This window comes from Habropoda laboriosa, unplaced genomic scaffold, assembly GCF_001263275.1.
Source record: "Habropoda laboriosa isolate 0110345459 unplaced genomic scaffold, ASM126327v1 scaffold143, whole genome shotgun sequence".
Lineage (NCBI taxonomy): Eukaryota > Metazoa > Arthropoda > Insecta > Hymenoptera > Apidae > Habropoda > Habropoda laboriosa.
Window position 1 is genome coordinate 1611447 of NW_017100404.1, and position 17265 is coordinate 1628711.

At 34.2% G+C, this 17265-nt stretch overlaps 2 protein-coding genes across 2 annotated transcripts in view; both read left to right on the forward strand.

The window, feature by feature from the left end:
* The window catches only part of LOC108575323 (paramyosin-like), a 4010-nt gene extending 903 nt beyond the window's left edge, over window positions 1-3107 (forward strand). Inside the window, exon 2 of the mRNA XM_017938089.1 lies at window positions 36-3107. Coding sequence (XP_017793578.1) covers window positions 36-3107 — 3072 coding nt within the window. The remainder of the gene's footprint in view (window positions 1-35) is intronic.
* A 4899-nt stretch (window positions 3108-8006) lies between these two features.
* On the forward strand, window positions 8007-15917 carry LOC108575354 (importin-5). Its single transcript, XM_017938125.1, has 14 exons — window positions 8007-8123; window positions 9122-9271; window positions 11071-11297; window positions 11394-11490; window positions 11825-12390; window positions 12692-12800; window positions 12971-13270; window positions 13347-13529; window positions 13628-13754; window positions 13847-14209; window positions 14284-14537; window positions 14617-15137; window positions 15230-15449; window positions 15558-15917. The coding sequence occupies exons 1-14, from the start codon at window positions 8043-8045 to the stop codon at window positions 15651-15653; spliced, it is 3294 nt and encodes a 1097-aa protein (XP_017793614.1). The 5' UTR covers window positions 8007-8042; the 3' UTR covers window positions 15654-15917.
* The last annotated feature ends 1348 nt before the right edge of the window (window positions 15918-17265 follow it).

The window sequence follows — 17265 nt, forward strand, 5'->3', positions numbered from 1 at the left end:
TGAGAAATGCTGAATTATTAACGAGCGACTTGAAGAACAAGCTGAAAAATGATCACCAGGCGCTAATTGCCGCCGGTGATCCAGATTGCTCGAACTACATGCAGAGAATTACAGAGCTACGAGCCAGTTTGAAGCAACTGCACGGTGAATTGGCAAAGTTCATCGACGATCCTGATTCTTCGTGTTCGAAGAAAACGGTGGAACGCGATTTGCAGCAGTTCTCGTTGTTAGGCACGACGTTGACGGAGATCAACGTCGAGATCGACGAATTGAGAAACGATCACGTGAGGAGGTACGGTAAAATTGGCGGTAACGACGGTGTAGAGTGTTTGAATAAAATAGAGGAGCTGATAAGAATGGTCGAGAAGACGCGAGAGACGATGAGCGGGTTGAATGATAATCGTGGAGCGGAGGGAAATTCGAACGAGTGGAGGGACATCGAGAGATTAGAAGGTCTCGTTGGTAACGTGTGCGACGGGATGGAACAGCTGGAGGTGATCGTGACAGCCGGGGATCGTTGGAATATGTCGAGAAGTGTGGAACAGCTGGAGGGGGTGATCGTTCGATTAAAGTCGGAATCGAAGGAGAAGGACGAACACGTGAACGTTCTGTGCCAGGAGTTGTTTGACATGAAAAGTTTGGTGGAACAAAGGAACAAGGAACTGAAAGGCGAACAGGGAAAAGTTGCCTCGCTACTAGACGAATACAAAGCTTTGAAAGGGAGAACAAAAAGAATGGAGGAGGAGAGGAGGACGGAGGAGATTCAGCGTGAACAGGAGGGCTCGAGAAAGGAGTTGGAACAACTGCAACAGGTGAAACGCGAGGCAAGCATGGTGAAAAAAAGATTGCAAAATCTTGAGGCCGATAAGGAGGGGCTGTTGAAGGAAATGGGTAGGATTCGCGAGGTCCTCCAGAAGAGGGACGAAGAGGCGAAGGTTGCTGAGAAAGAAGCGACGGAGAAGACAATGGACCTGATGAAGAACGTTTCGAGGGAGAACGAGAAACTGCGGAATAAGATAAACGAATTGGAACGAGCTAAACGGAAAGAACGAGAGACTGTTGTAGGTGTCGAGAAGAAAAACGTGGATGCGGAAAAACGCTCGCGGGAAACATCGAGACAGACGGGTGTCGAACTGGAGCGACTGAGGGGGAACTTAGCTGTGTCAAAGGAGGAATTGGATCGCGCGAATCGTGAGATCGTCGATCTGAAAGCCAAATTGGAGCATTTTTCCAGCGACAAGACGAGACTCGAAACGAGCATCTTTCATTTAGAATCGAAGAAGGAGATTCTCGTGTATCAGCTGGGCGCGGAAAAAACTACAGCCGAGGAGAGGGTGAAAGAGCTAGCGAAGTTAGAATCGAATTACAACGAGTTGGACGTTGAAAGAACGAATCTGAAGAACAAGAAGGAACAATTGAGCGTGGAACTGGCGAATTTGAAGATCGAGAAGAAATCTATGGAAGAGTCTGTGGAACGTGTTCGCGTGAAATGTTCCACGCTTGAGGACGAGATCGATAGATACAAGTCTGAGTGTGACAATCTACGCGAGGAGATGAGAAACCTTAAGACGAACGGGGAGAATTTAACCGCGAAACTGGAAGAGACGCGATTGGAATTGAAGGGAGCCGGAGATAAAATAAGCCAGTTGGAATTCGAAAATTCGAAGCTCGATAACGATTTGAACGGGTTGACTTTGAAGAACGCCGGGTTTGAGGGCCACGTGCAAGTGCTTCTGTCAGAAAAGAATGAGCTCGCGACGTGTATTAACAAGGTGCAACAGGAGAACGTCTTGCTGAAGGATCAGCTGAATGAAGTTAAAACGGCGAACGAATATTCTGCCGTCGAATTGGATAAATTGAGAACGGCGTGTGACAAAGCGAGATCGGAGAACACGGTGCTGCAGGTCGCGCTCGATGAAACGGGGAGGAAGAACGAGACGCTGAGAGAAACAGGGGAGGAGCTGAAGCTGAGGCTGGCCGAAATTCACAGCGAATACAGGATACTGAAAAATCAGCTGAAAATTTTGCAGCTGATGAACGCCACTTTGAGGAAGGAGAAGGACATGCTGGAGCACGAGTACGCGAACAGTCTGCGATTGAACCTGTCGCGGATGGAGAAGGAAGAAGGATCCGTAGTGTACAGCGAACGAGGTAAGCAAATTGCGAAGCCTTTGACGGGCAAAGCAGCGAGTGAAACGAAACGAGACAACCTGACGAAATCCAGCAAACACGGGAAACAGAAAACGGTGGCGAGGAAGGACGTGAAGAAGCTAACGGTGGAGAACGAATCATTGAAATTCGAGATACTTCATTTGAGAAGTCAGAATTTCGAAGTTAAAGTGGAATTGACTCGGTTGAAGGAAGAGCTTCAGAGACAGCAGATAGATTTATCGAACGGTAGAGAGAGCGATGTTGCGATTAAATCGAACAAGCCAGAGATCGTGGATCTTTATTACAAAGAAATTAGCAGCTACTCGAGTCGCGATAATAACGTGAGCACGGTGGCTTGTATCGATCAGTCAAGTGTATGTCCTTACGACGTGTCGTCGATGGAAGAAGAGGCTGGAACAGATATCGAGAGATTGCTGGAAATGATAAATAAGCTAAAAGTGGAGAACGTTGCTTTAAAGATAGAGGTGAACTCTCTGAGGTGCAACCTGGTTGTTAATTTTGTAGAAGACGAGAAGAGAAGGAACGAGGTGCGGGATACAACGGAAGAAATTGGAGCATTGAAAGTGGAATTGACGAAGGTGAGGGAAGAGAAGGAGTCCTTGCGGGTTCGACTGGATACAGCTGGAACGAAATTGAATCAGTTGGAATCTGAGAAGGCCGCTTTGAAGGATGAGCTTTATACCTTGAGGAAAATCAATTCTGACTTCAAACACAAAGTGAATGAATTACGGTGTGATTATCAGAAGTTGAAAGAGAGGAGCGGAGGATTCGAGAATTGCATCGTGAGAGCGATCAAGAAGATAAAGAAGCATACGACGAGTACGGAGGATCGGAATAGTCCGGCTAGCGAACTGACGTGTCTTTTGAAGAGGTATATTTCGGATGAAAATGTGATGTGCTCGATCGAACAGGGAATAACTATGGAAGGAACGTGAATGAGTCAATTTTCACGATGATACAATGTGCAAAAGCTTCCATTGCTTTTAAAAAAGACACCGTATGTTTCCTTTTTTATTAAAATTGTCATACTTATCACTTCAGTGAATTAAAGTTAATTACCGAATGTAATACTAAAAATGAATACAGTACTAATGTAATATATTAAAATTGTCACACTTCATATTTATCACTTCAGTTAATTAAATATACCGAATGTAGTACTAAAAGTTAATGCAGTACTGATATAATATTATTACTATTTTTGATGACAAATTATAAGTATGATAAAAAATAAATACGCTTTCAGTTATGGTATTGATATCGTGTTTTCATGATTTTGATAACGACGAATTATAAATATAATAAAAAATAAATACGCATTTTCCAGAAAAATATGAGACAGGAAATTTTTCACAGATTTAATAGTAAAATTGATTTGTATTTTGCAATAAAAAATGAAATACAGATGGCAAAAATGAGATGCACTTTAGACACTTGAAAAAGTTTCGATAATAAAATTCATTATTTTTTCTCGAGCAGCTTGAAATATGATTTTAAATGGTAATTCGACAAGCCGAGCTACTCTCCCGAATATTTAATCAGCCAAATCTCTGTTTTAACAAGACATAAGCCGCACCGATACTTCTCCATGATGCTTTCAAGTTCGTGAAAAGAGTTGCTAAGAATCTCGGAAGTTCCTTGAAAGAAACTTCAAGGTCCAGTTAGTTTAATTACTAATTTATTTCGAGAAGTTTCTCCTAAGTACTTCGAACACCGTTCTCCCACAGTATAAACGAATCACCGTTATAAATATTTATTAAAGCAGATATTTACCAGGCTTGGTACTTGTCGAAGAATAAACGAATCAAACGGTCGTGTCAAATATTTGCGAAAGAAATGAACGAAGAGAAATTAAAGTAAAATATTCCAACATTAATTAGATTTATCTTCGGTTCGCTATCTGCAAATATTAAAATACCTGCGAAAATACTTATCGCTGGCTGTGCTGTAAATTATATCGTTCATGTGCTCTTCGTCGCTTTGAAAAAAATAAATTAAATTGAAATTAAAAAATTTCATAATTTCAACTTTACCGCATGATTATTCTTTGAATTAATAAACTCAAGAAATATTAAATGGAACAGAAATATAAGTGTAAAATATCATGATTTTCTGACCAAAACTATTTTTCCTTAGTTCGAAAGGTATATAAATCAAAACTTTATCAAAAATATAAAATGTATTCATCTAATTGGAGCAATATTTTAACAAACTTATAATAATCTTCACTAATAGTATGTAGTACTGAAATTCAGTGGCTATGGAAAAAATTTACCATCTCTAAATAGTTATCTTAGTTAAATTAATAAAATTTGATGTAAGAAAAATTGATTAAATACTGAAAGAACTTTTAGTAAAATTTATCACAGTAAATGATGCATCAAACCATTCATCGTACCAGCAAAATAGTCTCTATGCTTGTAACAATGCCGGCGCGAAGAAAGTAGCATTATACCGCAATAATGCATAATCGTGAAACCGAGTCGCGCTGTTATGGTCGTCCTTTGTGAAAGCTAAAATTCTCCGTTAAGATTATTCGAACAAAAAAGTAAAGCTTGTTTTGTAACATAGTTTCTGCTCATCCATCATCCAGTACCACGAGACCTTTGGGTTCTCGATGCGAACTGCGCGTGGGTGGACAATCTTCGAACCCTTCTCAACAACCCTTTTCTTTCGCCTAAAACTTGGTCCTCTGACCTCTCGGATATTCAGAGACTTGTCTGCCCGTGGCAGCTACTTAGGTATCGTATCACGTATTAATAGACGGTGCAGCATTTAAATGATATTCAGAAGTGATGCGAGAGAAATGCAAAGTAGCCACGGCCGAAATTCTATCGATGGTTCAGAGCTGTTCAGTGACCTATTGAATATTGTCAGACTCGTAAGCTGATAATTTCTATAATCTCAGTTTTAACCATCTTAACTTTTATAAATTTAGTTTTAATAATCTTAATTTTCATAATCTCAGTTTTAATAATCTTAGGTTTCTCAATCACAATTTTAATAATCTTAATTTTCATAATCTCAGTTTTAATAATCTTCATTTTTATCATCTCAATTTTAATAATCTTAGTTTTCTTAATCATAGTTTTCTCGTTTGTTTATACTTTTCTCTTATCGACTTACATAGTCTAAATTTTGTATGATTTTTGCGAATTTTAAAAAATGAAGATAATTCGATTATAATGTAAATAATTCTCAAAAACGTGAAATGTATAATAATTTAAAAAACAACAAATTATAAAGGTAGTTTATAATATTTACCGACGGTTAATCAAATTGATTAAACATACTATTCGACTTTTTGAAAAATAATTTAAGAAGAACATCTGAAATTATTATCCTCTTCTGTTACAAGCATACTAAATATAGTCGTATATATAATTACGTACTCTTAAGCAATAAAGGAAGATAATTTGCCAGTAAATATGTCACTAAACTTTGCATTTCAAGATATATCAGAAACAAACACAGGATTGTAATGTGAACGCGTTGCATTATACGACGTAACCGGTTGAAATTCAATTTAACCACTCATCGCATAAATGTCGTTATGCTTAACTGATAAGAAACCAACTAAAAGGGTTATCGATCATATATACGTCTAAAAGTGGATTACACCGTGATTGCGTAACATGGGTAATGCGAGTTCATTCTAGATTGTATATCGAAGAGCACAGTAAGTAGTTCTACTTTCCTCGTTTCTCACTGCATCGTTCATTTACTCTTCCATTAGATTACCCGGAAAATTCGTATCGATTTTCAATTAAACAACTAAATTCCATATTCTAAAACAACAATTTATCTAAGTAAAGTATAAATATCTAAATAAAAAGAAAAAACTAATATTTACTGTTTTACCTTCTCGCTTTTTTACTTTCATATTATCCCGCCACTCGTATTTCTATCTCTCTCGATCTCTGTGAGCTTAACGAGCACACAATGACCTTCCCTATCGTGGTCCATGGAGGCGTATCTCCGGCAACGAGTTAGTGCCAACATACTCATCCCCGTGAGGAGGCAAACAGCCCACTAATTAGCAAAGGTCGAACTAGTTGTGTTCACAGTTCTATCTACCTATGCAAAGGAACGTATCAAAGGCTAGGTTAGGATTTCACCTAACTGACACGATGTTAAGTAGCCGAACTTCCTACAGTAATGTCTCTCGAAACGCAACTCGAAGCGCTTCACATAATGCAACTTCCTGGCTGTCCCCACCATTTCTTGGAATTTCAGGTCAACAGACGATGACTCATCCCGACTGACCTGTGCAAATGAAATTTTTGTCATTTTTGTTTTATCGCGCTGTAAAGATTGTTAATGAATTTGCGAGGTTTTTCTGATTAAAATGAGTCTAAACACGGTATAGATCGATCAACTGAACGAGAAGGCATCTGGCATTTTATTATCTCTTAAGATGAACGTTTAATAAGAGTTTCTGTTAATACGGGACAAAGTTCATTTTAGTGAAAACCTCCCATACACGTATAGAACAATTTTCACAGAAAGATGCTTTTAAATAAAAAAAATACAATAGTGCTACAATATTGTTATCATAGTCTTAGGACAAACATTAATAAGCTTGGTATTTTTTTTTAATGGTTTATAAAATATTGTTGTTATAATATAGTAGAGAATATATAACAAATAAAAAGAAAAGATTTACGGTGCCGGCATTAGCGCAAGCGGTAAAGGCGCAACTTTCCTCTCCCTCAGAGTTCAGGGAAAATCGCAAGTTCGAATCCCCTTTACTTTGTGTGAAAAACCATCCTCTTTTTCCCTTTCGGACTTCTACGCCAAAAATGAGTCAGCAGTTATATTTGAACAGTGAATATAACGGCGTTACATTAATGGCAGAGTAAAGCGAAGGATTTGGTATTTTCACAATGTTGTCGTTCTGACAATTAAATTATTAAAATACAATCCTTCGTGGTTCCCCGGAGAGAGAGAAGAAGAGAATCCATTCAAACACGGGAAAAGGGGAACATACAATCTCATATTTTTAGCTACTGCACACAAATCTGCTTTTTAAGATCACATGTAATCGGAAAATATTGGTCCATACATCCATTTTTACATCTAATGCTTCAAATTTCGAAATATAAATATCTAACCTTCAAAACGTTTAAAACTTTGAACGTACAAAGTATAATAGAATAAATGTATACAATGTTGTCTCTTGTTCTATTCAATATTATTCATATTATTTTATTTGAAAAATAAAAAGAATATTAGTACTTCTTTTAGTTTAACGTTTGTTATATTTTGAAGTGCATTTCTTTGAATGTCAGCAATTACTTATTTATACATATTTTACTTTCTTATGGGTACGCGTTATTTCAAAATGAAAATACATTTCCTGTTTTTAATAAATGTTTACTAAATATGTTATTAAATGACCATGCTTTTATATTTGTTCTTACTTTTACGTTTATGTTGCTCGATAATAATGATGATGATGATAACAGCAACAACGACACAACAGAACAACAGTAAGAACAATAATGTCAAAATTAAACTGTTGTATGGTGTTACATAAAAGTATTTCAAACTTGGACTAGTAACAGTTTCAAATAATTGAAATATAAATTATTATTTAAAAGATTAATTTCGTAAAAATTGAAATAAAATAGTTATGTAATAATTACTTTCATGTGTTATTTTATGATCAAATTTGTATAAAGTTTTTTATAATTATTTTCCACAAATCACAGATTTAAATTTAGTTACCCAAAGGCTTATCTTCAATTAGCAAAGAATCGTGAAGTTGGCAGTGAAAATGTAGGAACATTTTAGTGATTTAGCTTGGTAATATTAATTGACGATCAACTCTCAAGAGTGTGCGCTGTAGCTTCATTCGTTCGGCGACAATGGCGGCAGACCTTGATCAGTTTCAACAGCTTTTAAACACACTCCTTAGCACGGATAATGATGCCAGAACGCAAGCGGAGGTATGTATATTTCTTCTGATTTTTAGACGCATATTTTGTACGTATTAATATTTCAAGAAACATAAATAATGTGAAACAAGGTACTTCATTTCCGAACACGTTGCCAACGTGTTGTCAGAATTCGCATGTGGGTACCGTTTACTGACTGTCCCAATTGAATCACAATTCTATTTTTACTTTTACTATTAGATACTTTCATAGAACATTAATACTATTAATTCTGTAACAGATATGATTAGTAATTACGATGAATACTGACAAGTGTTTAGAACAACCTAATAAAATCCAAAATGGTGTCGCGCGGTAGCATGCACCCCGCCAACCTTTTATAAAGTTTCGTGGTACTTCTAGTTCGACGCAAATGTATATTTTATCCAAGTCTTTTCTACAACTACTCGGGATATATGTACAATTCTATGAACACTAGAGAATAAAGTAATCGACTTTTGAATTAAATAACACATAATATATAGCGTGACTACTTAGCAAGATTGATAATTTGTGTATTTCGCTTTCCCGCCTACACGCGACCGTATTCCATAGGGTTTCCGGCATTTCTGAATCTGCTTTAGATGATACAGGAAATGCCTTGATTTATGTGGATATATTTTAAATTTCATGCATTTATGATTACATTATTGTCGTCTTTTAAATGAATATTTTCACGTTTCTTATTTATTTGCATTTATCACATGTGCGTTTGAAATACGAATAAAACATGACCATGTGTCATTTTCAGGCACCATGTGTTTTTTTACTAGTTTCATTCGGATTAGTTAAACTGTGTAGTTATAGGTCATTTTGTAGGTAATGTAATGCTTTTTTATTAGTGTATTGTTTTAATATTGTCTGATTAAACTATAAATTCAGTAATAAGTACAAAATATATGAATATTTTATGAATATGATAAAGTGTTCCCATTGAACATTTTATTATTCTGAAATGTTAAATTGTAACAAAATTAAATTATGTAATAAATATATATCTAACATTTTAGGAGGCATACAACAATCTCCCAGTGGATAGCAAGGTGACATTTCTTTTAACCTCTTTGTGCAATGCCACCCTTACAGAAGAGATGCGTGCTATGGCTGCTGTCTTATTACGTCGACTGTTTTCCTCTGAGTTCATCGATTTCTATCCTAAAGTAATTATATCTTTATTGTATTTATTGTAAAAAATATTTATAGCAAGCTAAGGACTAAAATACTTTCAATCACATAATGCTTTCTGTAGTTTATGCCAACAACTATTGCCAATGATAAAGTAACCTAATGTAGCTTGTGAACTATAAGTCTATATCATTTATTAATTCAATATTAATTGTATAACATATTTTACATTATGAATGTACATTTAAGGTGTTTTATCTTTTTGTACATGTAAATTGTACCAAAGTAGATGAGATATACATAGATAGATATAGTAGATGAGAAATAATATATTATAGCAATTCATAATTTTAGTTAATTTCTTACATATATATCTATTTAACACTAGGTTTCGGACTTCATGAGCAAAATTACAGATACCATTACTATTATTTTCTTGCAATTTTTGCTGACTTTTATTGATGGAATGGTATGAATATATACCCAAATCTATTTCCCTCTCAGCTCTGTAATTTCAAAATTCTGTATGATGTATACCTATTTCTCCGGATACCCGTCAAATTTCATAGTTAATCGTAATAAACCGGCTTTATTCATGAAATTATTTCTCCGGTAACAAATGTAAAAGAAATCAGAAAGTAGATACTAAATAAAAATTATAATTGCTCGGAAATATCTTTCGACTGCGTCGAGCACAATATCAACACGCCGCGTCGATTTACACAATATATGCCAAATAAGCTTCATAAATTTGGCATAAAATTTTGGTTGGCAGCCGATGTTAAAACGAAATATATTATAAATGGTTTTCCTTATTTGGGTAAAGATGAAACCTGATCTTCGACACCTTTGGGGGAATTTGTAGTCTTGAAATTAGCTGAACCATGGTGGAAGCTGAGGAAGAAATGTAACTAAAGATAACTTTTTCAGCAGTTTACCACTTGCAAAAAAATACTTATACAAAAAACAACTTTGGTTGGGGACCCAAAAATAAAAGAATTGTTACTAAGCACAAAACATACATTTGCGAAAGTTGAGAACAATTACAAACGTGTCCCAGAAACAATTAGATTTTACAAGACGACCAGGTTTGGAGTAGATGTAGTCGATCTAATGGCGCGTAAATACAGTGTGAAAGCAGGGTCTTGCCGGTGGCCTCTTCAGGTTTTTTACAACATTTTGGATTTGGCAGTCATAAATGCCTGAATATTGTACAAAGAATGCACTGGTTCTAAAATATCCAGAAAAAATTTCATATTTCAATTAGCCGAAGAACTTATCGACGAATACAAGAAAAACAAATCAATCAGTTCCTTCTTCCATCAGTTAGCAGTTCATAAATACGCAAGTCTTGTTAAATCGGCTATTCCAATAAAAATAGAAGTAATAATATTTGTATTAAGTGTAAGAAGAACGTTTGCGGAAAATGTATACACAAAATGGAATGTGTCTGTAAAAAATTAAATGTATATGTATAGTAAAAGTTTGTATAAGTTAATTAAATCTGTTAATATTGTATAACCTTTTGGGCACAGACATCACAGTCTGTACAGCTATCATAGAGATTTACCAGCTTAAGAATATTTTCGGCCATTACCTCTGATGGTTTAAACATTTTATTTCAAATAAACCCATGTTTTATGCAACCAACATAACCAAATTGTTTTTAAATTAAATTAATCGTTTTTTTTTTTTTTTTTAAAGAAAATACGTGTTTTCCTTCACCCTTCAATTTGACGGGTGTCCGTAGAAATAGGTATACAAGAAATGTCCGTAAACCTAGTGTTAATTATGAACATATATACTTGTTGCATTAATATTATTATATTCCCAGATTCCACCAGAAGCCCAAGTTCAGTTGAAAGAACAAATTTTATTATCTGTTCAAAATGAACAAACAGAAACTATTCGACGTAAGGTTTGCGAGGTTGCAGCCGAAGTCGCGCGAAATTTAATTGATGAAGATGGTAACAACCAGTGGCCAGAATTTCTGCAGTTCCTATTCCAATGTGCAAACAGTCCTGTACCAGCACTGAAAGAAAATGCTCTTCAAATGTTCACGTAGGTTTACAGCAACATTCTAATTTTCAATGTAAACTATACTATTTCTAGTATGAATAAGGTAATTTTTAATGATACACTTATATGCATATGCAGATCCGTCCCAGGTGTATTTGGAAATCAACAAGCAAATTATCTTGATCTTATCAAACAAATGTTGCAACAATCTGTCATGGATACTGCAAATTACGAGGTAGGATAAAATACTTTCTTCAAGAATGGAAATCTATTTAATATAACAAGGAAGAATGATACACGAGATTCGAACAATTAAGCCTTTCGTCACAACTTCTTCCTATAAAAAAAATTGTCCTCTGATGACTGTAATTTGTGAAGTTTTAATTTACAGACAGATACGGGGCAAACAGAAATTAAAATTGTTTTGCAATGATTAAACATATTAAACTGTACTACTTGTACTTGCAATGTTTATTATTAATTTATATGCTTGCACATACAATTAAAATATTTCTTTATATAAATTTTAGTATCATGATAATTATAATGTATAATGTATTTTACCATAGGTCAGATTTCAAGCAGTAAGAGCAATTGGAGCTTTTATCATTTTGCATGATAAAGAAGAAAATATACAGAAACATTTCTCAGAACTACTACCAGCAATTGTACAAGTAATTGCTCAGTCAGTAGAGAAACAAGGAGATGATGCTCTCTTAAAAGTTTTGATCGACTTGGCAGAGTCGACGCCCAAGTTTTTGAGATTACAGTTAGAAACTATAATGGAAATGTGTATGAACATATTTTCTAATGAAGATATGGCTGATTCATGGAGACAATTAGCATTAGAAGTATTAGTAACATTAGCAGAAACTGCTCCTGCCATGGTACGTAAAGTTGGTGGAAAATATATTGCATCCTTAGTACCATTGGTACTGAAAATGATGACAGATATAGAAGAAGATGAAAAATGGAGTTTTTCTGATGAAATTGTGGATGATGACAATGACAGTAATAATGTCGTTGCCGAAAGTGCTTTGGATAGATTAGCATGTGGTTTAGGAGGTAAAACGATGTTACCACAAATTGTACAAAATATTCCTTCAATGTTGAACAATAGTGACTGGAAGTATAGGTAAATATTTTTGAGTTTTTTTTTACAGCATTGTCATCACAGAGTAGTCAGCAGTTATATACTTTATGTAAATAATTGCGTTACATCTGTGATAGAGTAACCAACGGGATCATTCTCTGTTTTACCTATCGTTCTGATAGGTAGAAATTTGAGGTTCTCGAAGGATGTTCTTTTAAAGGAGAGTTGACAATAATGTTGTAGCATCATTGTCATAGGCTTAGAACAAACATTCATATTTTTGCAATCTCTTAAAAATGGTTTGCAAAGTTATAGTAGCTATTATAAAATGTTTGTAATGTAGGCATGCTGCTCTTATGGCGATATCAGCTGTTGGTGAAGGTTGCCATAAACAAATGGAAGCGATATTACCCCAAATCATGGACGGAGTTATACAATATTTACAAGATCCCGTAAGTTTAATTACAATAAATTCAAATAAAAAATCATATGGTCAGGGAGCTTTAAGACCATTAGCGTGAAGATTTACTATGTTGCCATTCTGACAGAAGCATACAAATTCATATTTAACTATTGTATACAAGTATTCTCTTTCATTCATTAATTACATCTATTTTTACAGCACCCTCGTGTAAGATACGCGGCTTGTAATGCAGTGGGTCAAATGTCAACTGATTTTGCGCCTATATTTGAAAAAAAATTTCATGATAAAGTTATTCCTGGATTATTGATGGTTTTGGATGATAATGCAAATCCAAGAGTTCAAGCTCATGCTGGTGCAGCGCTTGTAAACTTCAGTGAAGATTGTCCAAAAAATATATTAACGCCATATTTGGATGCTATTATGGCTAAATTAGAATCAATACTTACCGCTAAATTTCAAGAATTGGTTGAGAAAGGCACTAAACTTGTTCTTGAACAAGTAAGGATGTTGATTACGTGCAGTCAAATACGAAAAATACATATACGATTATAAGCTGTTACTATTTGCTTTGCAGGTCGTTACAACTATCGCTTCCGTTGCTGACACATGTGAAGAACAGTTTGTAACATATTACGATAGATTAATGCCATGTTTAAAATATATTATCCAAAATGCTAATCAACAAGAACATAAAATGTTGCGTGGTAAAACAATCGAATGCGTAAGTCTTATAGGACTCGCAGTAGGGCCTGAAAAGGTATAATAATATTAAATCTATAGCAGTTTGTAATTAACAAAATACTTTATTGTTTCCTTATGTACATGTTACATAACTAAATTTTTATGATTATATAGTTCATTGCAGATGCCAGTGAAGTTATGGATATGTTATTAAAAACTCACTCAGAAGGAGATCTTCCAGATGACGATCCACAAACAAGTTATCTTATATCAGCATGGGCTCGAATTTGTAAGATTCTTGGTATGTTACTTAAACTTTTATTAAATTTTTTATTAAAATGTCACAATTTTCATCTTAACAATTGTTGCAATTATAATACTTCAATTGCTTAGGTAAACAATTTGAGCAATATTTACCTTTGGTAATGGGTCCAGTTTTACGAACAGCAGCTATGAAACCTGAAGTTGCTTTGCTGGATAATGAAGACATGGAAGGTATAGAAGATGTTGATTGGGAGTTCATTTCTCTTGGAGAACAACAGAACTTCGGAATTAAAACAGCTGGTTTGGAAGATAAGGCTTCTGCCTGTGAAATGTTAGTTTGCTATGCTCGTGAATTGAAGGAAGGTTTCGCAGATTATGCAGAAGAAGTAGTACGGCTAATGGTTCCTATGTTGAAGTTTTATTTTCATGATGGTGTTAGAACAGCAGCTGCTGCAAGTTTACCATATCTCCTTGACTGTGCAAAAATTAAAGGTTAATTATCAATAATTATACACAATATTAATTTATCTTTATAAGATAAAAGATGTATAACAATTGAATTACAGGTCCACAATATCTTGAAGGGATGTGGGCTTATATTTGTCCCGATCTTTTAAAAGCAATTGATACAGAACCCGAAGCTGAAGTTTTGCTGGAATTGTTATATTCATTGGCCAAGTGTATAGAAACACTTGGTGCAGGTTGTTTGGGAGCACAACCTATGGCTGAGCTCTTACGTATATTAGATAAATTACTTGTTAAACATTTTGAAAGAGCAGTAGCTAGATTGGAAAAACGTAAAGATGAAGATTATGATGAGGTGAGATTGTATAGGAGGCTACGATTTAATATTAGAATGAATTGTGTTTGTAACTTAAAATTTTTAATCAAATTTATAGGTTGTTGAAGAGCAACTTGCTGATGAAGATAATGAAGATGTATATACTCTAAGCAAGATAACAGACATTTTACATGCTTTATTTACCACTCATAAATCTTCATTCTTTCCTTTCTTTGATCAAATTTGTGGACATTTTGTTAAATTGTTAAGTCCTGAAAGATCTTGGTCGGATCATCAATGGGCTTTATGTGTTTTTGATGATGTAATAGAGTTTGGAGGACCTGAATGTACAAAATATCAAGAATACTTTTTACGACCAATGATACAATACGTGTCAGATAAATCAGCAGAAGTAAGACAGGCAGCAGCTTATGGTTGTGGGGTTTTGGGGCAGTACGGGGGAGAAGCATTTGCTCAGGCATGTGCTGAAGCTTTACCTAGGTTAATGGAAGTTATAAACGATCCAGAATCTAGGTCGCCTGAAAATGTAAATCCAACTGAAAATGCTATTTCTGCAGTAACAAAAATTCTGAAATATAACAATAAAGCAATCAATGTTGATGAAATACTTCCGCATTGGTACGTTTTTGATCCATAGTACATATGCTTTTGTCTGTATATAAATTTACTAATAATGAAGTGTGGATAATAAACCACCTATGTAAACACAGGCTCTCTTGGCTACCAGTGGTAGAAGACGAAGATGAAGCACCTTACGTTTATGGATATTTATGCGATTTAATCGAAGCAAATCACGTAGCAGTTTTAGGACCAAATAATGCAAACCTACCTCGGTTAATAAGTTTTTTTGCAGAAGCACTTTTTAAAGATGCAGTACCTACAGATAATCCTGTCATGAGCAGAATTCTTAGTATCGTTACACAAATACAGGTATAAGCAAAGATAATATAAAGAATACTACATGAAATACTTTCACTATTATATATGTACACTGTAAATAATAATAATACTAATGACTATTAATATGGTTTGTTTCAGAACAACGAGTCTATGTTCCAGGCATGCATAAATGCATTAACAGGAGATCAACAACAAGCGTTGCATGAGGCACTTAGTGCACCACCTGCTAATTAGCCGTTTGCTTTCACTCCTTGAAATATAATACTTTAATATAAAAGAAAAAAAAATACATTTGCTTTAATAAAGCTTATGGAGAAATCACAGATTTTAGGTAGCTACATTATACCTATGGAACATTTTTGCGCCAGCCTAATTACGAAGAGAGACGTAACTACTGTATGTAACTACTTGATATAACTCACATATTTGTTGATTGTATTTCATAAGTAGATACAATAGTCATCCATTTTTTACTATTCGGAATTGTTGCAAATTATATACAACAAAACTTATGCTTGTCACTACTTGATAAAGTGTGATATGTTATAAATCTAGCAATATAAAATTAATTAAATCATAAGTGAGTTCGCACTGACGAAATTTTTACAATTCATTTTTTCACTTAATTCGTAAAAGTAATACAATTGTACATATGTGGATTTATTTTTAACATAGCAGAATTAGAACAAAACTACATTTTCCGCCATTGCGAGCCGAACGATGCTAAATCTTTTTTTTTAAAGTAGCTTTGTAAATTGCGTAGTATTTCTAAACATTAATTGTAGCTTCGTTCTACGAATATTAAGAAACTTATACTTTTGTCATTGCGATCTCTTCGTCCCAATTATCTGCACTCTGAAACTACTTTTTTGGCAGAATAATAAAACTGCGAAAAATAGACTGGAAAAACATCAATTCATTGCCATCGAATAATGGCATAACATATTGTGATTTAGGTATTTTTATTATTAAATTTAGGTACAGTAAATGTTATTTAATAATAATATCAATAATATTACAGCGTTGAAGTTAGACGGAACTGTATACGAATGCCTTTTAAATGAAACGTAATGAACTGCTCTGAAAGCTTTGTGCTTCGGATGAGATTGTTTAATAATTCTAATTCAACGAATTGTATTGAAACAAAAGGTATACATTTTCAGTTTGATATAAAACATATTTGTCCTTATAATTTTACAGCCAATCTACATTGACTTGTTACGCTTATTTAGCTGTAATTTTTCACTTTATTATCATGTCATTTAAAAATACAAAATGACAATGCGATCAAGACATTGAATTAAATTGAAACAGTAACAATGCTGGGCATTACGTTTCTTCCGGTTATTGTGTAATAACGATGTGAATTAAGAACAGTGATGTTAAAAATATGACTGAATGAAGTAACGTTACGATTTCCTGTTCTTGTTGCTATTTATTTGTACACAATAATTGCCACGATATTTACTATTGCATACAAATTTGCAATGGAAAATATTTCCCACATAAAATCTGCGGCTAATTGCAACAAAATCCTCCAAAATTTTTTTTAATATGACAAGGGAATAGAAATAATAGTCGGACATTTATTTGTATATACGTATATCAAAACATAAATATTAAAAATAAGTACGTAAAATTAAATTTCTCAAATGTAATTATCATTGATCATTGATAGGCATTACCTCATTAATTATTTCATGATGACCAACATCAAGATTTTGTGAAATGAATACAAGTAATGTGCGACTATAAACATTACATTAAGAATTACTGAAGGACTGTTTGTGCGATATATTGTGACAAAAAAATGTGGAAACAAAATCAATATGAAAAAAAAAAAATT